Raw genomic sequence first — 27,411 nt, forward strand, 5'->3', positions numbered from 1 at the left:
CAATAGTCTTTAAGCTACACAATTACCTGATTTTAAGGATTTCAGATCAAGGATCCATATACTAAGAATATAAAGGAATAAACTTCATAAATTTGCTTAAAGATTGTCAGGTGCTGCCAACAGTATCACATATGAAACCCCCTGAAGAAAAAAAAAAGGCTAGAATAAAACTAGTTTAGGGACTTCCCTGGTGGTCTAGTGGCTAAGATCTCACGCTCCCAAGGTAGGGGGGTCTGGGTTTGATCCCTGGTCAGGGAACTAGATCCTGCATGCCTCAACTAAAGAGAGACCTCATGCTGCAAGGAAGAAGATCCTGAGTGCTGCAAGTCAGACCTGGAGCAGCCAAAATGAATTAAAAAAAAAAAAACTCCAAAAAACCACAAACAAAAAAACAAACTAGTCTGGCAGAGTTAATAAATCTTAGGAAAATACTCTGCTTTATAACATTACCACATGAGATTACTGCTATTTCAAATCTATGAAAAAGTGAATGTAATTTAAACTTTTTTGATTATTATTCCTAACACCTTGCTACACAAAGTAGCGATATTTACTAAAAATCCAGAGGCAATTTCTGGGGTGGGATCATGTGTATTTAAGGACACATGATGTGCATTTTAACCAGATACTCGCTCTCTGAAATCATGCTTCCCTCGAGTAGTGAAACACAAACTGGCCCCATCCGTGGGCTTACCTGGATCGGTGCTGCCTGAGCTGAGCTGGGCACAGACATTGTCATTCTCCTGTAGAGCCTTTTTAAAGTAGAAAATTCCCAAATTGTGCTTGCTCATGGCAAAATGGATACAACCAAGATTATTCCAGAACATGCACCGCAAGCATTCACCTGAGAAAAACATAAATTTATCCACAAACAAACTTTACTGCTGATACACATCCTACAAGAATCAGGCTTTTGGGGCCTGAGTTAATTCTATATTCAATGCCACTCAGACACTAGAGAACAGTTTACTCGAAATTTAGGAAAACATCTGAAAATTCTGTAAACTCTTTTCTCTTAAAATCTCTTATTAAAGGTGATAAATAAATCTAGCATACTGATTTTTTTTTTAGCATACTGATTTTGTTAGCCTGTTTATCTTTTTCTGACTTCATTTTTAATAACCACAGGCAAATGATACAAAAATGCAGAAGTATTTATTAGTAACATGGTAAGTACGAACTGCATCCACACAACAGTTTTGGGAGGAAAGAAGCAAGTTACAGAAGCGATAGAAGTATATTAAGAACACGTAAATGGAACGTGTAAAATCCTGCTCTGTTTTGTTCAACTCTGTCTTCACTCTTCTTTCCATTCACACTCCTTTAACATGAGGATGGCAGAGCCTCTGCCTTCCTGTGTGAGTTGGGCTTTTCTATCTCTTATCCTGCACACTTGCCGCTTCCTAGTTCTTAGTCCCTTTAAAAGAGCTGGTTACAGATGCTCTCTTGCTGGTTTCCCGCTAGTGTGTGTATTATGGGAACCTTCTGTCCCGTGAGTTTCACTTATCCCCCCACTGCCAGCTGGGCATCTGTCCTGTGAGCTGGTTAGAGTGTGTGTATGTGTATGCCTATGTTTTTAATCATAAAAAGTTTTACATTTTTATGTGGTCAAACTTAGGCATCTTTTCTAAACTGTATGGTTCTGACATTCTGGATAATGTTTAATCAAGGCTTCTTCACCACAAAAATAAGATAGTCATCCAAGTTTTCTTTTGTTGTCTTTATGATTTTATTTTTACATTTTAATCCTGCATGTGTCTGGATTTTATTTTGGTGTAATGAAAGCAATCCAAGCTTTAGTTTTCTTTTTCTAAATGGTTTCCCAAACATTCCTAAACAATTTGCTGACAGTCTGTCTTTTCCTAAATGATTTAAAACACCAAACTACACTGATAAAATTAATAATCAGAATATTCATTCAATGCTTAATGCTAAAAATGGAAGGCTGGTTTCATTTTGCTTTATATTTAACTTATTTTTAATTTAAATTTAAATTTTACCTTAAAATTAAGCAGTGATAATATTTAAGAAAGAAAAAAAGTAAGAAATATGTTTTAAAGGAGGTTGTTTCTTGTGGTGGCATTATGAACAATTTAAGAAAAACTCTATTACCAAATCTTCTCTAATAGTCCTACTTTATTAGCAGCAAACACTGAATTTTATATATGGCAAGCAAATTAAAGATTTTAAAATAAATACAATGAAAAATATCACTACATAAAGTATACAACTATATATAAAATCTTTTTTACTAGATTGTAAGTGTTGACTAGTTAACTACATGTCTGGCTCCATGTTAAAGACTGACAACATCAATTCTGAATCAGTGTCAAGACAATCCTAGGTAAAATTTCTGCAATGTATATTATCTTTTTAGTCTGAGAGACCATTTCAGTTTGGGTGTTAGAGGGTCTCTGAGGGGAAATTATGACAATAAAAACATGAAAAATAAAAATTTAGCAGAATTAGACATGAGTACTCAGAATAAGCAGAGTACCTGAGAGAATTATAATGGAAAACACTGCCTTTTTCTTTCCTTTATGACTCTACTGAACTGAAGGGGTAAATAGGGGGAGGTTTGAGTGTGTTTACACGTGTGTTTTGTGCACTGGTCTAAACCGAATGTCAGATGAAACAAATATTTATTCATCTTTTGCATTCTGAACTTGGTCCAAAATATTTTCACTAGTTTAACCTCATTTCTTGAATAAACAGATTTTCTTCCTCCTTCTCCGTAAAACAGCAATGACGTGAACTTAAATGAGAGCTACAAATTTTACCTTTCATTTTACTATTAATATTAAGCAATTTGTTAAGGCTTAGAGGAAAAAATAGATAGCAGTAAGTAAATTCCTAATTGATAAAAATATTTTCAATAGTCTAAAAAATATTTCATAATATCACTGCTTTTATGGGAGAGAAGGGAAAAAGTAAAATCACTGTCATTTCATTTCCTTAAAAGGTCTCTCATTTCCCAAAGCAAAAGCCTAAAGTCCTTATGCCTTGGACACAATTTCTAAGCTGGTTTTAAAACCAGAATGACCGAAAGAGTCCCTGGGATGAAAGACAAGAAGGACACGTGAAGCATCTTTTAAACTGGAAACAAGTAATAAAAGAAAATTCTAGGAATTTTCTGCAGCAGAAATAAATAATATTTTCATTTAAAAAATCACTCTGAATAGCAGCCTAGGTGTAGAACAAAAAGCAACAAGGCGTAGAAGAATCAGGAAGGAAACACCAACACTTCACAATTTTCTTTTACCTGTTTTCATGAATCCTGGATGCTCAGCAATGTTTGAACTATTCAACAGTTTCACAGCTTTTCGATAATTGCCTCTTAAGTACTCAAAATTGCTTTTAAGAAACAGGGAAGGTGCAGACTGTAAAGAAAACACAAGTTCCTTACAGTTTGTTCTCAGGTGCCTACTGCGAGATCATAATCACACCACTGCACTGGCGCGTGGTTAACAGCGTAACCAAACCACGTGAAGTCAAGGTCACGGAAACGACAGTCTGACTTTCCTATTGTTTTCACAATCTAAAACAATGAAACCTGGCGGGCAGCATTCTACAACCTGAATTATTAAATGGCTACCTAAAAAAACACATACAACATATATGAATAAGAATATAGTCTGCAAACTATCCTTTGCAGACAGCACTATCTTCATCTATTATACTATTAACTGAAAGCCAAGTTAACAGAACTAGGTCCTTCATCTTAAATGATTATTATAGACTGGGGATCTCCCTTATCTTCTAGGACACGAATCCACCTTCATTAGAACCCAAAGTACAAATAATTAAATGCTTTTCCAAGTAAGGGGAAAAAGGTGTCATTTTATGGATGGAAAAATTTCCTAACAGAATGCCTGTTTTCAACGGTGATTATTTCATCAGGAGAATAATCATGTTTTGGATCACAGACCATCTTTCGCTTCTGAAACTTGCTCCTGAAGTTTTCCCTGATGTGGGAATGACTAACAATGATTTATTTTCCTGTTCATCTCTCCCCTTTGATGATGGCATCTTTTAAGAAAGGGAATCATGTCTTTTCTCCCCGAAAAGACTTGATAATAGCCTCAAGTCTACCCCTCAGATCTGAAATCCCTTGAAACCGAGCCAGTGGCTAGTTTGGATCCTGCCTGAGATTTCTAGAGTCAACTTTCCTGAACTTTTCCTACTATAAACTGTATCTCTTTATGACGTCACACTTTTAATTTACAGTTTTCCTAAAAGTATCTGTCTCTTCACTGTCTTAAGGCTACTTATCAGTGCAGGGTTGGAGTGGAGGGAAAGGAAGGGGTATTTTTAACTCAAAATACTCTAGCACCAATCAAACTGAAAGTACTCTCTGTTGAGCCAAAGATCATGTGGAAGGGGCAGGTTTGGGCAACAACCAAATTATTTACCTTTAATAAATGTTTTGGGTGTAATCTAAAAAAAAATACTACAGAATCTAATAACAGTCAATGTTAAGTTAATTGCGATAAACCACTCACAGAATTCTGGACAGCTGTATACTAAGGGGGAAATGCTTGTTACCGTTTTAAATGAGAAAAACACTATAATAAATTACAGACACAGAATGATCAGTAGCTCACAACTCAACATAAAGGTTTTTGTCTGGCAGTATACATATACTACAATAAACGTAAGTTACTTAAAACTGACAAATACCTCTGGTGCAAATAAGAAAATTTGGAACATAAAAGCTACTCATTAAAAAAAAAAAAAAAAGTCAAGAAACTTACATTCCCTGCTGTATTCATGACGGACTTGATTTCCCTTTTGCATGCCTTTAGGGACTTCATTTGGATATACGCTCTTACTTTATACTGTCAAAACAAAAACACTAGTATGTTGGAACCTTGGTGGATTTACACATGCTGAAGTTCTAGTTAAGAAAATTTAACCCAATCTATTCACAACACAGTTATACCAGGTACTTGTGAAAGTGGGTTTAAAAAAACTTTTTTTGATTATTTTTACTGTACTCTTGGAATATACATTAAAAAAAATTTTTCTCTCTTGGAATATACTTTTAAAAACTAAAACACGGTTGAATGAAATTTATATCTAAGTTCCAAGGAAAAATCTTATCAATCCTTAACTGTATATGACTAACTAACAATGCATTTTCAAATTCTACAAACTGATTTTTATCATCCAATACGTTCCCGGGCCATTTCTCTCAATTTTCTATAGAGAATGAAAAGACATGATATTGCATTATCATCTTAAGCAAAATATACTTAAGATAAATGTGTTCCTAAACTTTAATACTTCAAAACAAATAAACATACATGCCTTTAATTACTGTTTTCAATGATCACATCCTTCAGTATTCGTAACTACAGGTAAATCTATGTCAGGTGTAATTCCTTTTAAGCTTTACACTACCTGATGTATCTTTGACTTTGCAGCTTCTATTAGCGCTCCACTTTCAGGTTTATGATTTGATCCATCTTTGTTGGTATTATTACCAGTCTGTAGGGTGGTAAAACAAAGTTAACCAAGATTGAATATTTTTGACCATAACTGAAATCACTGACTTGCAAGTGAGCTAATCTGAACCACCTAGAGAACATATTCAAAATTCTGAATGCCAGGTCCCATTTGGGTGGGTGACAGGAAACTCTTAAGAAGCTCACAGTTGAGTATAATGATGGGCTAGGTTTAAAAAGCATGGATGTTACTCGGGCAAAACTGATTATCTTCCTAAAACACAGAACAGATCATGTCATTCCCTCTTAATCTGCCTTGCAATGCAAGGGACACCAGTCTGATCCCTGGTCTGGGAAGATCCCGCATGCCTTGGAGCAACTAAGCCTGCCCACCCCAACTACTGAGCCTGCGTGCTGCCACTACTGAAGCCAACTCAGCACACTACACAAAGCCTGCACGCAGCAATGAGGACCCCCACCGTCTAAACACAACATAAATAGATCTTTTATTAAAAAAAAAGAAGAGGAAACTTTCTTTGGGACTTCCTGGTGGGTTAAGAATTTGCCTTGCAATGCAAGGGATAACCAGTTCGATCCAGAGTCTGGGAAGATCCCACAGGCTGTGGGGCAACTAAACCCATGCCCCACAAATACCAAAGCCTGTGCTTTGCAACAAGAGCAGCCCCCACAATGAGAAGCCCAAGCACTGAAACTAGAGAAAGCCTGTACACAGCAACTAAGAGCCAGTGCAGCAAACAAACAAACAAACAAACAAACAGTAACAGCAAAGCTATCATTAAATAAAAGAAAGAAAGAAAGCAGACCAGTGGGTACGAGAGGCTGAGGGAAGGAGAGAATGGAATGACTGCTAACAGGTAAAGGGGTTCTTTCTGGAGTGATGGCAATGTTCTGGAATTCAGATAGTGGTAATGGTTGCACAATTATGTGAGTACACTAAAAACCACTGAACTGTACACTTTATTTTTTTTTATTTTTTATTTTTTGAACTGTACACTTTAAAATGATAGATTCTGTGTATGTGAATTATCTTTCAATAAACCTATTAAAATAATACTTAGTAACCACAAATACTAAACATACTATACAGTTTAGTCCGATCACCTCAGAACACTCACCTCATTCTTTCCATTTTTGTTATTGTTTCCTTGTGAAATCATTTTTTCTAGAACAGCAAGAAGATGTAAAGCTTTCTCAGCTTGGTAGGTTAATATATACAGGTCTACGAGCAAAAAACACACTGCTTGGGCAAATTTTTCTTCTGGGGGGAAAAAAGAAAAAAAGAAACAACAAGAAAAGTCACATTCCAAAATAATATCTCAGACCATTCCCCCCACAGAAAGCTCTAAAAAGCAAAGCCTGAGTCTTTAACTTAAAGGAGTGTTCATTCCCCAGAGCCATGTGTGGAAGCCAAGGGCAGGATCAACTATGTCATCCTATTAGGCTTCCGAAGGCCTCACGTATCAGGGATTCTAGTGCTGAAATTCCTTTGGCAAAGTATCTACCAAATATCAGCACTTATAATGAGGAGTATTGTGTTAGGTGGAAGGAAACCCTAATTCCAGAGCCTGGATACTTAATAAATGCACAGCCTCTGCACATCACGGAACTATTCAAGCTCAGCTGACTGACCTGAGACGTGGAGAGAACACTTCACGTGCCTGACGGCAGGGGGTGGACTAGGTGAACAAGGAGGACTTGTTCCTTCTAATCCTAAAAAGGTCTGCGACTCTAGGAAAACAGACTCCCTTTCTAGGCACTGAGATAGAGAAATAAGCAAGGGGCTCAGAGACCCAAATGGAGTATACGAGAAGCTGAAACAGCCAAGAGCAAAAATCCCAAGAAGAACCACCACCAGTGAAGGAGGGAGGGGTGACCCGGTACACGACAAGACACCACTCTCCTTTCCTTTCAGAAGGGAAGACAAACGGAAGGGGTCTAAGAGGAGGCTGCCAGAAAGACACACAGGCACAGGGAACAAATATGCACACCGAGGGGAAAAATGCAGGATGGAGCGAACTGCGAGCCGGGACTGACACCTACACACTGCTGTGCGTGAAACAGAGAACCATGAGAACCTGGTGCGCGGCACAGGAGAACTCCACTCAGTGCTCCGAGGTGACCTACGTGGGAAGGCAGTCCAAACACGAGGGGATATACGTAGAGCTGATTCACTCGGCTGTACAGCAGAAACTAACACAGCACTGGAAAGCAGCTAGTTATACTCCACTAAAAATTTACTACATGCCGAAAAGAAAAGAAGGCTGCTATAATCAAGAACTGAACATTTCAGGGGAAGCCCCTGGTGGTCCAGGGGCGAGGACGCCATGCTTCCAGTGATGGGGCCGGGGTGCGATCCGGGGCCTGACAAGCCTTCCTGATTCCAGGCTTGCGCTTACACAGCGGCCACGGTAGAATCTACTTAAGACTAAGCGATGCAGTTGACGTGCCAAGGTTGCACGTCTAGAAGGGCTACCCAGCTCAGCTGCGAGCCCGCCAGGCCTTACCCAGGCCAGTGCCGGATCTGCGCTGCTTCCCCGGGGCCCCGCTTCCTCCCGTCCCGGTGACACCGTCTTCTCACTCCCCGGAACCACCATCACCGCAGGGCCTCTGCATACACTACAACCTCTGGCTCTGACACTTTCTCGCCAACTGCAGGGCTTACCTCTCTCTTCACTCAAGCCACTTTGCAAATACTGTCCTATTCCAGGCCTTCCTCAATTACCTTATCTAAAAATGACATCCCCAGTCAATCCTCTTACCCCATTTTAGCCTTTCTTTCCAGGATTTAACTACCTCACAATACATATTTGTTGTATTGCTCTCTCTGCCATGAGAAGATAAGCTTAATGAAAGTGAAGACTTGATTGTATTCACTATTATCTTCTGACTCCAAAACAGCATCTGCTCAATAAACTTATATTGTATGAAGAGGCAAGTAATAAAGTAAAAAAAAATTTCAAAGAAGGAAAATGCATCCGAATACTGAGTTGGTGTTTGGTGTTCAGCTGCTAAGTTGTGTCTGACTCTTTGCGACCCCATGGACTGCAGCATGCCAGGCTCTCCTGTCCTTCACTATCTCCTGGAGTTTGCTCAAACTCATGTCCATTTAGTTGGTGATGCCATCCAACCACCTTATCCTTTGTCATCCCCTTCTGCTATTTTGTGCTCACAGTACAGCACAGATGACAACTGTTTCAGAAATTCTAAAAACCAGCTCTAGAGAGAAAACACATCCACGCCATCCTAGAAGTAGACTGTGGCTCCCTGCTTCACAGGGCAAAGGATCTGGTCCCCCCTCACACAACCTTTCACCACTCCTGCCTTGTCTGCCAGGCACGGTGTCCTCAGGGCTGAGGGGCAGAAGAGTGCCTGGAAAAGGCCTCCCTGGAGCCACAGCGAGAGCTGTCCAGCCAGCTGTCAGCACAGGGACCTGGAATCTTCCCAAAGCAGCATCTGTCCCACGGTGACCACAACAGCGATCAGGGATTCATACACCAAGAATAAACACCGCTGCTGCTGCTGAGTTGCTTCAGTTGTGTCCGACTCTGTGCAACCCCACGGACGGCAGTGTTTTGAGTTTGAAAGAAAGACCCCGTGGAGAACAAGACACCTGAAATCTGCTTGCTCGCCGGCTGGAAGCCAACGGCTCTACACGTTTCTTAGGTCCAGCTTTGCTGTTGCTTTATTCATGCCCTCTTCTTTCCATGCCCTTCAGTTCAGTTCAGTCGCTCAGTCGTGTCCAACTCTTTGCGACCCCATGTATCGCAGCACGCCAGGCCTCCCTGTCCATCACCAACTCCTGGAGTTCACTCAGACTCATGTCCATTGAGTCAGTGATGCCATCCAGCCATCTCATCCTCTGTCGTCCCCTTTTCCTCCTGCCCCCAATCCCTCCCAGCATCTGGGTATTTTCCAATGAGTCAACTCTTCCACATGAGGTGGCCAAAGTACTGGAGTTTCAGCTTCAGCATCATTCCTTCCAAAGAAATCCCAGGGCTGATCCCCTTCAGAATGGACTGGCTGGATCTCCTTGCAGTCCAAGGGACTCTCAAGAGTCTTCTCCATCACCACAATTCAAAAGCATCAATTCTTCAGCACTCAGCTTTCTTCAAAGTCCAACTCTCGCATCCATACATGACCACTGGAAAAACCATAGCCTTGACTAGACGGACCTTTGTTGGCAAAGTAATGTCTCTGCTTTTGAATATGCTATCTAGGTTGGTCATAACTTTTCTTCCAAGGAGTAAGCGTCTTTTAATTTCATGGCTACAGTCACCATCTGCAGTGATTTTGGAGCCCCAAAAAATAAAGTCTGACACCGTTTGCACTGTTTCCCCATCTATTCCCCATGAAGTGATGGGACCGGATGCCATGATCTTCGTTTTCTGAATATTGAGCTTTAAAGCCAACTTTTCCACTCTCCACTTTCACTTTAATCAAGTCCTTACTTTACTTTTAATTTTTATTGGAGTATAGTTGCTTTCCAACATTGTGTCAGTTTCTGCTGTTCAGCAAAGTGAGTCAGCTATACTTACACATATACCCCTAGTTTTTGGATTTCTGTCCCATTCAGGTCAGCACAGAACGGTAGTCATTACTTTTCTTAGCATTCTTATTCAAGGCCGGTAACTGTAAGCTAGTTAACAAAAGGCTAATTGTATTCTATATGATCTGCTGTATGATTACCTACAAGAATTTCAATTAGGCAATATATGAAATAAAACACTACCCTGTCCCCCTCACTTCCAAAACACTCTTTCCTTAATACAACAGTCAAGAAAGAAAGTATCAGGTACACGAAGGCAGTGTTTAAAGAGCAAAGGAAAAAAAAAAAAATCAGTGAATCTTTCCAATCAGAAACAGCATTTTCCAACAGTTATCTTCAAAAACTGGGGTGGGGGTAACAGCAGGATGTTAAAGAAAAAACCTAGATTGATCTAAAAGTGATAGAATTTTTATTTTTTCTAACCATTAAGATAATCTGACACTGCTTTTTCTTTCTTTAAACACTCATAAAGGATTCAGATTTAGGTTATCTAAACACAAGTATCACAGACCTTTGCAAGTATGAGGAGATAGGCTAATTTCTTGACAGATGACATACCGAAAGGTTCTATGAACTGATAAAGTTTTTCGCCAACGGATATGGCCTCTGTATACTGCCGCAGGTGATACAGGATGACTGCTTGATTGTAATACAACATGCTGTTTTCAACATCATCCAACCCATCCATTTCTTCAACAGCCGAGTGTACCTACAGAACAGTCAAAGGAGATTGTTTTCTAACAGTAAGAAAATAAAGAGTAAAGGTACAAGAATCTGAATGAATAAGCAGGAACACAGGCCAACATTTTTCATCTAAAATCTCCCACACTGTCAATAGGACCTATAGGTTTTGCTGTAAATTCCTGGCTGTGCTGGGTCTTCACCATCGCGCACAGACCTTCTCCAGTTGCAGAGAGCAGGGCTTACTGCCCAGTCGCAGAGCGGGGGCTTCTCATCGTGGAGCACGGGCTCTAGGGATGCGAGTTCTAGCAGTCAGATCCCTGGTCGATCCTTGGGTCAGGAAGAGCCCCTAGAGGGGGAAACGGCAACCTGTTCTTGTACTCTTCCCTGGAAAAATCCTATGGACAGAGGAGCCTGGTGGGCTACAGTCCATGGGGTCTCAAAGAGTGGGTCACGACTGAGTGACTGGGCACGCACACACACTACAGTATGGCGGCTGTCATGAATTTAGCATGGGGGCTCAAAGGCCAGACAGAACTGGGCTCACGTAGCTCTTATTACCTAAAACCTTTGTGTCTTTGGACAATTTACACAAGTCATCTGTACCTTAGCATTCAAGTCTACAAAAGGAGAAGAAAAATGTAGTAGCTACTTCATCAGGCTACTGGGAAGAATAAGTGAGATGTCCGACAGAGGGTCTTAGTTACATGAGGTCTTACTGTGCGGTCGGCACTGACAGTCGGCCCCAGCCCTCTTCAGTATCAAAGGTCCAACCTCGTGGTGCTGACCAGACCAATGACCAAGGCAAGTCCCAAATCGTAAATGAATTATATCTTCTATTTAAAAAGTTAATCATTTCCTGATCCCAAGTGCTAAAACAATGACATGATTATCCATAATCAGATCTTCCCGTTGTAAGATTATAATCTCAGCAGCTACATTTTTCATGTATTTCTATTCTAATTCTTTCTCAAAACTCCAAAGCTCATTCAGACTTGGTGTATTAGCTTCCTCTGTTCAAGTTTGAAACCCAACAGAATGTAAAATCACACAGCATAATCCCTTCATTTCCTAGAAAATGAATTGTATACAAATAAAACTAATGCAAATGTTGCAGACACATTAGAAATTGTGCTATTAATATCAATAAAAAGTCACATTAATTTTACTTAACTAATTTCATTTCATAGAGAGCACCACAGTATTTTATAATGAAATTCTTGTATGGTATTACCTGATTCTTTAGCTGGTTAAGTGTTTGTCTCAAACTATCTGTTGTTGTCTGATTACTTTTAAAAAACTCAGCTACTGCTGTATTCAAAATAATTTTATAATCATCTTTGTTTATATCTTGTAGACAGGCAAGATGTTGCAGACAGACATCGTAATTTCCAGCCTAAAACAAAAATACACAAACAAAATCACATACCAACTTGAAGAACTTTATATTCATTTCCAAATATATTTCATTCATCTTTATTTAAAAGCTTTTATATTCCCCTAAATATACTAAAGTCACTGACTGAGTGAGTGAGTGAAGTCGCTCAGTCGTGTCCGACTCTTTGCGACCCCATGGACTGCAGCCCACCAGGCTCCTGCCCCATGGGATTCTCCAAGCAAGAGTCCTGGAGTGGGCTGCCATTTCCTTCTCCAGGACTAAAGTCACTAGATGAAGTAACAGTCCCATCAATTAAAAAAATGTGATATGATTCTGGAAACACAAAAACTTGGCAATGGCTCAGATTATTCCCATTCCTTTCACGATATTTAAACTCTAAAATTAAAGAAATTTAAACCTAAACCTACTCTCTGAAGCTAACTCTTATATTAGTACAGAAGAAAGATCATAAATTCACGGTGAAAATATTCATGCTTGACAGATTCTAAAAATGGAACAGAGTAAGAGAAACCATTTCTTACTGTGAAAGCTTGGAAAGCATTGGCGGACAACTCCTTCTCTTGATCAGTGATCCCAGAGGACGGACCTGTCCCTTCATGTTTCTCTGCTCCCTGATCTGCAAATACACAAGTTTGATAGTTCTTTAGAAGTAACAGCTGTCCAGTGAATGTGTCCCGAGTTTTCCTCTTGTCTTCTTCCTCTTGGAGTTGCCAAAGTCAGACCTTTCTCAACTACAATGAATAATTAGTATTTTTTGTATTTATTAGTATTTTTTGGTCATGCGGCATGTAGGATCTTAGTTCCCAGACCCAGAATTAAACCCTGCCCCTGCATTGGAAGTGCAGATTCTTAACCACTGAACCACCAGGGAAGTTTGCTAACTAACGTTATAAGTGAGGAATGAAGCATTTTTTCAAAAACTTAAGAAAGGTCTCCCTTTGCTATGGAAATCTTTAAGTAAGGATTACAGCTCTGTCCATTAGGACATTCAGGCTGACAATATCGTGCTCTCTTCAAAATATCAGATCTGGGAGTTCCCTGCCTACCAACGCAGGGACACATGGGTTCGATCTCTGGTCCAGGAAGAATCCACATGTCACGGGGCAATTAAGCCCGTGCACCACAATTACTGAGTCAGTGCTCTGGAGCCCACAAGCGGCAACCAGACAAAGCCCGCATGCAACAACGAAGACCCAGCACAGCAGGAAAGAAAGAAAAACAAGTAACTCCTGTCTTAAAAAAAAGAACTAGCTCTGCCTCCCACCACAGCAATACACCCCAAATGTCACATATTCAAGAACCTATGCCAGGCGCTAGAGACACAAAGAACTAAGTACATGTGAGATGCCTTCAAGAAGTTTATAATCTAGTTAGAAAGTCGTAACATTTAACAATGAGAAAATGACACTGATGAGAATTCATGGGTGATTATCAAGCAATGAAGGCTTTCATAGGCTTAGAAATCGAAAAGTCAGGATTAATACATTTAAAAAGCTTCCTTAACAGAAGTTTCTGTATATATTATTTCTGCCCTACAATTTACTGTTTTAAAAATTATTTTTTTATTAAAAAAAAAATCCCAAATAAATGCAAAAATCTCAGCTAATGCAAGTTTTAAACTACTCAAGGACAACACCTGTTGCGTCTGAGTGTAAATTGGTCAGACCTCCTGGGAAGTAATCACCAATACCTGTCCATGTACAAAGTCTTGACCAAACAACCCCACTTCCAGGTATTCACTCTACAAATATATAAAGATGCTCAGTGCAGCGCTGTTTATAGTAGTGAATGTCTAGAAATAAACATCCTTCAGTTAAGAAATGTGCTAAGTAAACTGTGGTATAGAAATACAATGGCACACTAAACAATTGTTAAAAGTTGAGTCCCTGCAATGTGTTGACATGGAGAAACATCCTCAACATCTTAAATAAAAGAAGCAGACTGCAAACAGTTTTATACAACAGAGCTCCATGTTTTATAAAAATACACAGATATTCTGAATATATATAGAATAACATTTGGCAGGATAAACATCCAGTTTTTAGTCATTACCTTCAGGGAGTGGGACAGAAGAGAGATTTTACTTTCCTTCCTCTTGCTCTTAACTGTGAGACCCAGGAGGGCTCTGTCTATGGTGCTTTCCTGGATACAAAACTTTCTGACCCCTCCTCCTCAGCTCCCCACCTCCATGTCCTGTCCCATTTCTTGCTTGTAGGGAAAAGCTTCAGACTCCTAGATCTTCCTTAAGTTCAAAGAGCAGATTCAAACAGTAAACAGGGAAGATGGAGCAGTCGAGAAACAGCAGGGCAGGGTCATGGTTCCTGCTCAAGGAATATATGTATTTCTGAGTTCTTTTGCAGGAACTCAGGCCCCTACTCAAATGGAGGATGGTAACTTCAGGCTAAGCACAAGATTCTGGTTACCGCACCACCAGCGTATCAGAGGAAAGCCACAAGCCCTGCAGCTCTCAACCCAGGTTTTGCCTACAAAAACTTTTTGGTGCAAACAGCTGGGGGAGTTTGGGTTTTTTTAGCACAAGCTACCCATTCTGCTTTCTTGGCCCTGCAATAAACCTTTTTCTGCTCCAAACTCTGACATCTTGGTTTGGCCTCACTGTGCCTCAGGAACACAAACTTGCATTTGACAGCTGTCTAAATTTTTATAATGATCATTGATCACTTTTTCTTTTTAAGTTTTATTTTTAAATGCCTGCCTAGGGACTTTTGGTGTTCCAGTAGCTAAGGCTTCACACTCCCAATCCAGGAGGCTGGGTTTCAGGCCTGGTGGAGGAACTTGATGCCTCGTGGAGGAACTAGATTCCACAAGCTGCAACCAAGAGTTCTCATGCTGCAACTAAGGCCCAGTGTAGCCAAACAAACAAATAAAAACAAATATTAAATAAATAAGTGTCTGTCTAAAACTAATGTAAGGTTTAGAAGTAAGATAAGGGGTCTAGTGACTGCAAGATCTATCAGACAGAGACTGTGGTGGGGCTGGGGGCGGGGGGCGGGTTGCTTCCGGATTTGTGAAAACTCATTAAACCATAGGTACCCTTATGGCATGGGCATTTTTTGGTGGGGCTGCACCGCTCAGCATGTGGGGTCTTATGTCCCTGACCATGGATCAAACCTGTGCCCCCTGCAGCAAAAGTGTGGAGTCTTAACCACAGGACTACATGGGAAGTGCTGGTATTTTTTGATAATGACCTAGAAAACTGTTTTCCAGGAGCATGTCAAAGAATGCAGTGTCGAAAAGAGCTGATTTTAGGAAGCTCTCAGTTCAGTTGCTCGGTCATGTCAGACTCTTCACAACCCCATGGACTGCAGCACACTAGGCTGTCCATCACCAACTCCTGGAGTTTCCTCAAGTTTATGTCCATCGAGTTGGTGATGCCATCCAACCATCTCATCCTCTATATTCCCCTTCTGCTTCTGCCTTCAATCTTTTCCAGCATCAGGGTCTTTTCTAATGAGTCAGTTCTTCACATCAGGTGGCCAAAAAGTATTGGAGCTTCATTCTCAGCATCAGTCTTTCTAACGAATACTCAGGACTGATTTCCCTTAGGATTGACTGGTTTGATCTCCTTGCAGTCCAAGGTACTCTCAAGAGTCTTCTCCAACACCACAGTTCAAAAGGATCAATTCTTCAGCGCTCCACTTTATTTCTAGTCTAACTCTCTCACATCCATACATGAACACTGGAAAAATCATAGCTTTGACTATAAGGACCTGTGTCAATAATGTAATGTATCTGCTTTGTAATATGATATCTAGGTTGGTCATAGTTTTTCCTCCAAGGAGCAAGCGTCTTTTAATTTCATGGCTGCAGTCAACATCTGCAGTGATTTTGGAGCCCAAGAAAATAAAGTCTCTCACTGTTTCCACTGTTTCCCCATCTATTTGCCATGAAGTGATGGGACTGGATGTCATGATCTTTGTGAGCTTTTTTGTTCTCCTCTTTCACTTTCATCAAGAGGCTTTTTAGTTCCTCTTCACTTTCTGCCATAGGGTGGTGTCATCTGCTTATCTGAGGTTATTGATATTTCTCCCAGCAATCTTGATTCCAGCTTGTGCTTCACCCAATCCAGCATTTTGCATGACGTACTCTGCATATAAGTTAAATAAGCAAGGTGACAATATACAGCCTTGACGTACTCCTTTTCCTGCTTGGAACCAGTCTGTTGTTCCACGACCAGTTCTAACTGTTGCTTCTTGACCTGTATACAGATCTCAGGAGGCAGGTCAGGTGGCCTGGTATTCCCATCTCTTTAAGAATTTTCCACAGTTTGTTGTGATCCACACAGTCAAAGGTTTTGGCATAGTCAACAAAGCAAAAGTAGATGTTTTTCTGGAATTCTTTTACTTTTTCGAAGATCCAATGGATGTTGGCAACTTGATCTCTGGTTCCTCTGCCTTTTCTAAATCCAGCCTGAACATGTGGAAGTTCTTGGTTCACATACTGTTGAAGCCCAGCTTGGAGATTTTTGAACATTACTTTGCTGGTGTGTGACATAAGCGTGTGGAAGCCCTCCCTGGCCAGGCACGTAACAGCAGTCAGTAAAGACTCCCAGTTTCCCTATCATCACAGTACAATGAAAACACATGTCCTAGAATTAGTCACATTTCCAGTCTAGTCTCCCCTTGGCCACCTATCTCTTTGCTTAGAGATGTAACTAAATACTAGCTTCCTTCCCACTTTACCTATCACAGAACAACTAAGGACTCCACTGTGGCTTTTTTTTTTTTTTAACAAAACACTTATTTCTGCACTTTACATATACAAACAAACAATGAAATTAGATTTAGCGTGAACACCTCCTTAGATCACTGTGAAACCCCTATTATTAGACTGAATACTCTTGAGAATCACCACATGCTTTAAAACAAAATACAACTTGTGAACTTATTTAAGACTTAGATCTGCTACCAAAAAAAAAAAAAAGGTATTCTGGTATTTGGGTTTATAAGAAGTGTTACTTGGCTGATAATTAAAGTTACATAAATTAGTATTTCATTTCCACTTACCATACAGATAGATAAGAACTGAGTCCTAACAGGGAGGAAAAATGAATAGTCTGATGAAGAGAGCTCACTGGTTTAAGAAGACTCTGTCAAACAGCTTTTTCTTTAAAAAGCTAGTAACAGTGAGTTTCTGTTAAGTCAACTGCTTACACAATACACCTGCCTGGCAAAACTTTCAAGCGCACAATTACAGTAAAGACCAATTTCTTTAAAATGTGTAAAAATAAGGACACAGGATTTTAGGATCCCTAAAAAGCAAAGTATGAGTTTAGCTTGAGATGGAACCTCAACTCTAGGTATAGCTAACATGTTAACAATGAACATAGATATTAATACTTAAAAAATTCTTGAAGGAAAGCTGATGTATCTCCCCTCATACAGAAGTGCACTAAATTGAAACCAAACACCCCAAATTCTTAGTTTGCCATCAAGTTATCTCCACAGCTTCTTCTCAAAATACAGCCTCTCTACATTAGATGGCATTCTTTAACAGGGCTCTGGGATTCTCCAGGCAAGAACCCTGGAGTGGGTTGCCATTTCCTTCTCCAATGCATGAAAGTGAAAAGTGAAAGTGAATCTCCTAAAATCCTCTAAATAAGGACAGAAGCACTTTGATAAGCTAGACTGACAAGAGATTCTGAAACAGACATTTTACAGAACTGAGCCCAGAAACAGCCTCTTACATGTTAACCAGCCATTATTCTACCTACATTCTTTAACTTCAAGATAAAACTTTAGGGGAAAAAATCCTACCTCAATGAGATTATTATTTTTATTTTCCTTATCTTTATGTACTTTTCAAGTTTTCTCCAAGGAACAGTTTCTAAAACATTCATTTTGGAGGTAACCGACTTCTTACCAGAAAGAGTCTGCACATAATTCCGCAATGTGTCTTTATTTGTCCAAAAATAGTCTCCGTTGCCAACTGAAAGAGTATAGGACCGTTCATCCATAAGCTTGACCTTCCTTCTACTCTGGCCTAATGAACAGGGCTGACCATCGAGGCGCACAGAGCTCTTTGCCACACAAACCCTGACATTTTTTAAGCCAACAGGCTTCATTTCTAACCAAACAATTAGGTTTAAACTAAGTAGAAAAGAAACACACCACTTTCCCAAAACTGAAAAAAGTCAGTTAACTGAAAGCCCAGACAGATTCCAGTACAGAATGTTAACAATTCAAATCTGATTGGAGGAGGATCTTCCACACAAGTGACACTTTTCCAAAGAGAGCTCCAATGAGGTTCAAGGAAAGAAAAATTTCCCCCAAGACAAAAGAAATGAAGGCCTAACAAAGTCTGCTGCTATCCTTGCAAAACAATGTTGATGCCTTTGTGAAGGAAAATTTTAAATAAGAAGGATGCCATTTCAAAGAAAAATAGTTCAGGTTTACCAAAGCCACCATCCAGCTAAGGTTCACAAACCTGACATGTGGTTTTCTACAACTGGACCAAGCATACTTGTCTTAGCAAAGTCCTACATACGATGGCTGATTTCTCCACAGCTCAGAGGAGTACCATGTGACCAGCAAGGCTACAGACTTGAACACAGAAGAGATAAAAGACAGAACAGCAAGCACCAGGAATATCAGCACACTCTGGGGAAGACAGGCAAAGCAGAACACTAACCAGTGCAGATAAGCATTTTTATTTTCATACCTCAGAGTAGTTTGGGGGCACAGATTTACTATAGTTTTCAAATATTAATACTTATTATGAGTTCAGAAAGCTGAGATTTTTCCTCAAACTTTTACATTCAACTTAGACATCCTTCTCTATTTGGGGTTTTCATTTTAAAGGGCTGTGATGAATGTTTGATTTCACTTACACTTTCAAACATAAAATTTTAACCACTTTATTTAATATAACCCATTTTAGCAACAACCTTTGACTTAAAAATACAAAATTTCCTAAGAACTCAAATAGCTTATAAATCTAAAAAATTAAGCTTATGAAACCGGTGACTCTTAATTATGTGCGTACAATAATCTAGAAGGCTTCAATTTACAATCACAACTCTAAGTCAATTATTTACTCAATTATACATTTTAAATTGGAATTATAAGACTAAATTCTTAAATGTTAAAAACCCTTAAAATATCCTATGTAGGTCACTTAAAGATAATTTATGTACAGACTCCATTAACTACACTTTGATTACAAAATAAAAAGGTTTAAAAAAACCAGATTCCTTATTGGACCTTGAAAAAAGCAAATGGCAAGACAGTATTGCACAGTTTATTTCTTCTTTGGCATACATATACACATATCCATGGTCTTCCCTGGTGGCTCAGGTGGTAAAGAATCTGCCTGCAGTGTGGGAGACTGGGGTTCAACCCCTGGGTGGGGAAGATCCCCTGGAGAAGGGATGACAATCCACTCCAGTATTCTTGCCTGGAGAATTCCATGGACAGAGGAGCCTGGAGGGCTACAGTCCATGGGGTCGCAGAGTCAGATGTGTGCGTGTGTGTTCGCAAAGAGTTGGACGTGTGTGTGTGTGTGTGTGTGTGTGTATGAATATATATTTGATGTGAGCTTGGATACTCTGGAAGAACACACAAACTCAGTTACCTGGAGAGTGCGATTGGGCAGAAGTGATAGAGGATTTCATATTTTTTTACCTTATATACTTAATAATAATCAAAATGTTGGGGGTGTTTTAAATAAAATAAAAGTAGCCTTGGCTTAAAGTTCTCTCATTTTGTTCTTCCTACCACTGAAAAACAGAAACCTTTTATTGGAGTATAGCGGCTTTACAGCATTGTGTTAGTTTCTACTGCACAGCAAAGTGAGCCAGTTACACGTATACTTACATCCCCTCGTCTTGGGATTGCCTTGCCACGTAGGTCATCAGAGAGCACTGAGTGGAGTTTCCTGGCTGCACACCAGTTCTCGTGAGCCCTCTCCTTTATACACAGCATCAGTGGTGATATACGCCAATCCCAGTCTCCCACCTCATCCCACATCCCTCCTTTCCCCTTGGTGTCCATATATTGGTTCTCTCTGTCTGTGTGTCTATTTCTACTTTGCAAATAAGATCGTCTATACCAATTTTTTCAGATTGCACGATATCTGTCTTTTTCCTTCTGACCAACTTCACTCTATACGACAGTCACCAGGTCCATTCATGTCTTCTTGCCATTTTTGCAGTTATCCTGGCTCAAGATTTCAAAGCCATCTTTAAATACCCTTCTTCTGACTTCCTATTACTCATCTGGTCATCTTTCCCTTTTTCACGTAATCAGCAAACACACACCTCACCTCAGCTGATCTTCACAAGCTATAACCAGGTGAGGTAAATAAATCAGGAAGCTATTAGGAATAAATTAAGACTATTAGGACTCCCATTTTACAAATGAGGAAACAGGCTCAATTTAGAACCTTTCTCAAGGAGCGAGGCTTCATGCTCACCAACTATTCCCAATTATCCACAAGTTCTGCCGATTTCACTCCTTTAAAGACTCTCACACCTGCCCCTCTTCTCCATCAACCCCTACCCTAAAGTAATACCAGTCAGCATTTTAAAAAACCAGGGCCTACGTTGAGCCCATTTAACCCCTTTCCAAAACTGTGAGGTAGATATAATCATTCTCTTTCTCCACACAGGAAAACTGAGGCTTAAAAAAATGGTTTCTTAAAATCTGCCCAAGGTCACACAAATAACAAGTAGCACAAGCAGGATGAACCTAGGCTGTCTGATTTCACACCCCAGGCTCCTAACTCTTCATCACTTACCTGGCTCACTTAAAACATGAACTCATGGACTAGTGGCTAAGACTTCGAGCTCTCAAGGCAGGGCACCTGGGTTCTCTTCCTGGGCGGAACTAGATTTTACATGCTGACACTAGAAGATCGTGGATGCCCCTGCCGAACTCTCTAAGGGTCCTCTTTAGTTAGAAAGAAATTCCACCTTCTTCCATGGCCTGTATAAGGCTGGAAGAAGCTGGCCTCTGCCACAATTCTAATCGCCTCTTACCATGCTTCCTCTGTTTACTAGGCTATGAACGTGCTGAGTGCTTTGATACACCAGCTATTGGTCTCGGAGCTGGGGGTAGCACACGACTGAACAGACAAACGTGCCTGTCCTCACGGTGCTTAGGCGCCAGGGGTCTTCCTGCTGTCCCAGGGGTCTGCACAGTGGATACTCCTCCCACGGGTATCCCTCTTCCCCCATTTGGCCCGCTGGCTCTTTATCGTCAGGGTCTTTGTTCAAATGTCGTCTCTAAGAGAGCCCTTCCTCCTCTCATCAATCCACTCAAAGTAGGATCTCTGCTCTCAGTTATCCTTTATCCTCTTATTTTTCTCTTCACATTTTTTTTGGGGGCGGGGGCACACCATGGATCATGTGAGATCTTAGTTCCCTGGCCAGGGATGGAACCCACGCTCCCTGTAGAGGAAGCATGGATTCTTAACCACTGAATCCCTAGGAAAGTCCCTCTTCCCAATTTATCACAGCTTGAAATCCTAATTATTTCTTACTTTGTTTACATATTTATCTGCCTTTCAGGTATATTACAAGCTCCCTGAGGACAGAGACTTTGCAGTGCCTGGCAGGGTAGGCTAAACCAGTGAATATATACTGAATACATTAATCCACAACATTAGTTGGTTTCAGCCTCTGGGCTTCCAGTTTTATTTAACTCTATCCTTACCTACTTAATACAAAGTCAATCTGATTGTCCAGGCAGGAAGTTTCCTATAGTGTGGGCTATAAGCTTAAACCAATCAAAGCAACAATCACCCTAAACCCTATTTTTCTGGGACACATATTACATAGCTCTTCCCAAGTGGGAGTGTCACTACTGCAGGGATGTCTCTAACAGACTGAGGAGCAGATCATCAAAAGCGGGGACTGTCACATCCATTTCTTCAACATCAAAGGCAGGGCTTGGCACTCAATTCTGGCAAACCAAAGAATGATTAAGTAGAAGAGTAACGGAGGTAAGACTTGAAACCTAGATAGATTTCAGAGCTAAAAAGGTCATTCCAGGCAAGGGCACTGATATGGACAGTAGGAATGGTACAGCTTGGGGAGAGACAATGTGCTAAACCGAAAGGGAATTACGCTGGTCACCTTTCCCTTCCTGGACAGCAGCCTTATTGTGGTGAAGGGGCTTTGCAACTCAACGAAGCTACGAGCCATGCCATGCAGGGCCACCAAAGGTGATGGGCCACAGTGAAGAGTTCTGACAAAATGTGGTCCACTGGAGGAGGAAATGGCAATCCACTCCAGTATTCTTGCCTGGAGACCCCATGGACATGAGTACCTGTATGAAAGGCAAAAAGATATGACACTGGGAAATGAGCCCCCCAGGTCGGAAGGTGTCTTATATGCTACTTGGGAAGAGCAGAGGGCAATTACCAATAGCTCCAGAAAGAATGAAGTGGCTGGGCCAACATGGGAAGAACACTCAGCTATGGATATGTGTGGTTGTAAAGTCTGATGCTGTAGAGAACAATACTGCATAGGAACCTGGAATGTTAGGTCCATTAATCAAGATAAATTGAATGTGGTCAAGCAGGAGATGGCAAGAGTGAACATCAACATCTTAGGAATAAGTGAACTAAAATGGATGGGAATGGGCGAATTTAATTTAGATGACCATCTACCACTGTGGGCAAGAATCCCTTAGAAGAAACTGAGTAGTCCTCATGGTCAACAAAAGAGTCCAAAATGCGTTACTTGGATGCAGTCTCAAAAACAATGAAATAATCTCGGTTCGTTTCCAAGGCAAACCATTCAACATCATAGTAGTTCAAGTCTATTCCCCAACCATTGATGTTGAAGAAGTTGAAGTTGACCAGTTCTATGAAGACCTATGGGCTTCCCTAGTGGCTCAGATGGTAAAGTATCTGCTAGCAACACAGGAGACCCGGTACTGATTCCTGGGTCAGAAGATCCCCTGAAGAAAGGAATGGCTACCCACTCCAGTATTCTTGCCAAGAGAATTCCAAGGATGGAAGAGCTTCTAGAACGAACACCAAAAAAAAAAAAAAAAGACGTCCTTTTCATCATAGGGGATTGGCATGCAAAAGTAGGAAGTCAAGACAAACCCAGAATAACAGGCAAGTTTGGCCACAGAGTAAAAATGAAGGAGGGCAAAGGCTAACAGAGTTTTGTCAAGAGAACATGCTGGTCATATCCAACACCCTTTTCCCACAACCCAAGAGAAGACTCTACACATGGACATCACCAGATGATCAATACCAAAATCAGACTGATTATGTTCTTTGCAGCCAAAGATGCAGACTCTGTATACAGTCAGCAAAAACAAGACTTGGGGCTGAATGTGGTTCAGATCATGAGTTCCTTATTGCAAAATTCAGGCTTAAACCGAAGAGAGTAGATAAAACTACTAGGCCTTTCACGTATGACCTAAATCAAATCCCTTATACAGAGGAGGTAATGAATAGATTCAAGGGGTTCGATCTGGAGTGCCTGAAGAATTATGGACAGAGGTTTCTAACACTGTACAGGAGGCAGTGAACAAAACCATCCCAAAGAAAAACAAATGCAATGAGGCAAAGTGGCTGTCTGAGGAGGCTTTCCAAATAGCTGAGGAAAGAAGAGAAATGAAAGGCAAGGGACAAAGGGAAAGATATACCCAACTGAATGCAGAGTTCCAGAGAATAGCAAGGAGGGACAAGAAGGCCTTCTTAAGTGACCAATGCAAAGAAATAGAGGAAAACAATAGAATGGGAAGGACTAGAGATCTCTTCAAGAAAATGAGAGATACCAAGGGAACATTTCATGCAAGGATGGACACACTAAAGGACAGAAATGGTATGGAGCTAACAGAAGCAGAAGAGATTAAGAGGTGGCAAGAATACACAGAAGAACTGTACAAAAAAGGTCATAATGACTAAGATAATCACAATGGTGTGATCACTCACCTAGAGCCAGACATCCTGGAATGTGAAGTCAAGTGGGCCTTAGGAAGGAAGCATCACTACGAGCAAAGCTAGTGGAGGTGATGGAATTCCAGTTGAGCTATTTCAAATCCTGAAAGATGATGCTGTTAACATGCTATAGTCAATATGTCATCAAATTTGGAAAACTCAGTAGTGGCCACAGGACTGGAAAAGGTCAGTTTTCATTCCAATCCAAAGAAAGGCAATGCCAAAGAATGTTCCAACTACTGTACAATTGCACTCATTTCACATGTTAGTAAGGTAGTACTCAAAATCCTTCAAGCTAGGCTTCAACAGCGCCTGAACTGAGAACTGCCAGATGTACAAGCTGGGTTTCGAAGGGGCAGAGGAACCAGAGATGGCATTGTCAATGTTCTTTGGAACATGGAAGAAGCAAATGAGTTCCAGAAAAACTTCTGCTTTGGTAAAGCCTTTGACTGTGTGGATCACAACAAATTGTGGGAAATTCTTAAAGAGATGGGATTACCAGACCACATTACCTGTCTCCTGAGAAACTTGTATGTGGCTCAAACAGCAACACTTGGAACTGGATTTAGAACAACTGACATGCAAAATTAGGAAAGGAGTACAACAAGGCTGTATATTGTCCCGCTGGTTATTTAACTTCTATGCAAAGTTCATCGTGTGAAATGCCAGGCTGGATGAAGTAACAAGCTGGAATCAAGACTGCTGAAGCTATCAACAACCTCAGATATGCAGATGATACCACTCTAATAGCAGAAAGCAAAGAGGAACGAAAGAGCCTCCTGATGAGCGTGAAAGAGGAGAATGAAAAAGCTGGCTTGAAATTCAACATTCGAAAAACTAAGATCATGGCATCTGGTCCCATCACTTCATGGCAAATAGAAGGGGAAAAAGTGGAAGCAGTGATAGACTGGTATGTATAGTCAAAGCTACGGTTTTTCTAGTAGTCATGGTTCTTCTAGTAGGAATGTGAGAGGTGGACTTTAAAGAAGGCTGAGCGCTTAAGAATTCATGCTTTCAAACTGTGGTGCTGGAGAAGACTCTTGAGAGCCCCCTGGACTGCAAAGAATTCAAACCAGTCAATCCTAAAGGAAATCAAGCCTGAATATTCACTGGCGAACTGTTGCTGAAACTCCAATACTTTGGACACCTGATGTGAAGACTGAACTCACTGGAACTCACTCTGATGCTGGAAAGGATTGAAGGCAAGAGGAGAAGGGGGCGGCAGAGGATGAAACGGTTAGATGGCATTACGGAGTCAATGGACAAGAATTTTAGCAAACTCTGGGAGAGAGTGGAGGAGAAGAGGAGCCTGGCAGGCTACCGTCCATGGAATCACAAAGAGTAGGATATGACTCAGCAACTGAACAACAACATGCTGGTCCCCTTGGTTCAGACTTGGACAGGCCAAGCTTACTCCCTGCGTGGAACTTTCTCTCAACCCACCCCTCCCCATTCCATAAGGCTCACTCCATTTCACTGGGCTCAACTATCACCTCCGGAAAGGCTTTTCCTGACCAGCCTACCTAAAATTCTCTAGCACGCTCTAAATGCTTAGCCCCACTTTCTAGATCTTTTCTCTTGTTTTTCTTAGATGACTGAAGAGATGCTCTAATGATTTTACTTATCTGTACCTGTATTAGGATTGGCACGGTCCCCTGAAGTAGGAAATGGCAACACCCTCCACCATTCTTGCCTGGAAAATTTCATAGACAGAGGAGCCTGACGGGCTACAGTCCATGGGGTTGAAAAGAGTCAGCAACTGAGCACACAGGCATATATCAGGATTGAAGGTGAAGTTGAAAGTGAAAGTGAAATCGCTCAGTCGTGTCCCACTCTTTGCGACCCCATGGACTGTAGCCTACCAGTCTCCTCAGTCTACGGAATTTTCCCGGCAAGAATACTGGAGTGGGTTGCCATTTCCTTCTCCAGGGGATCTTCCCGACCCAGGGATCGAACCCGGGTCTCCCGCATTGCAGGCAGATGCTTTACCATCTAATTTCAAATCTAGTTTGTCAATTATTGAGATCAGGATCTAATTAAAAAATCCGGGAGCACATTAAGATTTTCTTTTCCTCCTTAAAAAATATATAAATTTTATTGTAAAAAGTCTGTTTTGACCACTTCTAAAACCTGTAATTTAAGCGCCTTCCAACAAAACGTGGATGGATGCCACAGAGAACATTATTATCTTACAGGAAACAGGTATCAAGACAGTCCCAGAGGTAGGCAGGAAAGAATTTTATATTCCTCAAATGGAGAAGATTCCAGGAATGGAATAGTAATCCATAAAGAAAACCGTCGAAATTAGTTAATCTTGATGAACTAGAGGAAAAAGGGTTCTAAATACCAAGGCACTAGAGAGCACAGACCGAAGTGAGATACGATAACGTTACGTCTATTTCAATAAGCGGTTTCGACAAAGCTAATTACACAGGACGTCGCTGACCACAGGCAGGCTGGTGTGGCCGAAGCCACGGACATCACGGCACTGCGTCTCCGGGGTGAGCTTTCCTTGCTCTGCCTTCCCCAGTGGGAAGTCGAAAAGTCTGTGAAACGGCCATCTAGACTCATGCTTTTTAAACCAAAGAAATTCCGAAGAGCAAGGCAAAGGCGAACAGAAGCGGCTTTCATGTTGCACTTGCTAAGAAACTACTGGACCTGGGGCCCAAAGACTCACATTAGCGGCGGCCGAGGGAGGGTCTAAGGGAGAGAAATGCACGCCCCAAAGAGAGCAGCCCCGAAGTCCCCACCTGCGGCCCCGCGGAGCAGCGCAGGGTCTGCCCGCTCTAGCGCGCGGGCGCCTCACCTGCAGGCTTGTCTGCAGCCATCTTCCCGCCTCGGCTCGGATGCTTCCCTGCAGGTGGCGTGGCCTCCACTCCAGCTGCCCAGCTGGCTGCTGTCCTGGATGTCGGAGGACGAGCCTGCGCCCACCCCGGCTCCGGGCCCCTGGGTTCCGGCCTGGGGAGTGGGCAGACCGCAGGCTAAGGAAGTGACGAAGGCTAGTTCGCGTCGTCTAGCAACAGCAGCAGCAGCAGCGTCCCCTGCCCGGGCGGCGCCACTGCCTCCACTTACGTGCGGCTTCCGCCCCGCCGAGTCCCCTGACACATTACTTCCGGGCGCCGAGGCCAGCGTGGGAACTGCGCCTGGCCCCGCCCTACGCCAGCGTCCTCGGTGCCCCGCCCCCACGGCGTGTGCGCGCCGGCCGGCGTGCGCCCGCTCGCTCGCGCATCTGCGCGTGTGCTGGCCGGGCGGGGCTGAACAGGGTTCCTTGTGCTTACACTGATAACAGTTGGTAAGAATTGATGAGTATTCGAATTCTTGTCCCTTATTTCACATGAAACCACAACTACACCTCATATCTATGTGTTAAGCATTGAGTTGTACTTGGCTTGTACGCC

General features: G+C 41.5%; 1 protein-coding gene across 2 annotated transcripts in view; it reads right to left on the reverse strand.

Moving 5' to 3' along the window:
* The window catches only part of CNOT10 (CCR4-NOT transcription complex subunit 10), a 57,378-nt gene extending 30,259 nt beyond the window's left edge, over positions 1 to 27,119 (reverse strand). Inside the window, exons 1-9 of one of the 2 annotated variants that reach the window (XM_040246316.1) lie at positions 26,820 to 27,119; positions 12,616 to 12,710; positions 11,930 to 12,091; positions 10,573 to 10,723; positions 6,584 to 6,726; positions 5,404 to 5,490; positions 4,755 to 4,838; positions 3,263 to 3,380; positions 695 to 844 (exon numbers count right to left, since the gene is read on the reverse strand). In XM_040246316.1, the coding sequence (XP_040102250.1) occupies positions 695 to 844; positions 3,263 to 3,380; positions 4,755 to 4,838; positions 5,404 to 5,490; positions 6,584 to 6,726; positions 10,573 to 10,723; positions 11,930 to 12,091; positions 12,616 to 12,710; positions 26,820 to 26,841 (1,012 nt within the window). In that variant the 5' untranslated portion in view covers positions 26,842 to 27,119. Of the gene's footprint in view, positions 1 to 694; positions 845 to 3,262; positions 3,381 to 4,754; positions 4,839 to 5,403; positions 5,491 to 6,583; positions 6,727 to 10,572; positions 10,724 to 11,929; positions 12,092 to 12,615; positions 12,711 to 17,974; positions 18,192 to 26,819 lie in introns of those variants that run through there. The other variant, XM_040246317.1, reaches the window with a different exon arrangement.
* Positions 27,120 to 27,411: the final 292 nt, after the last annotated feature.

This window comes from Oryx dammah, unplaced genomic scaffold (genome assembly GCF_014754425.2).
Source record: "Oryx dammah isolate SB20612 unplaced genomic scaffold, SCBI_Odam_1.1 HiC_scaffold_9, whole genome shotgun sequence".
Classification (NCBI taxonomy): Eukaryota; Metazoa; Chordata; class Mammalia; order Artiodactyla; family Bovidae; genus Oryx; species Oryx dammah.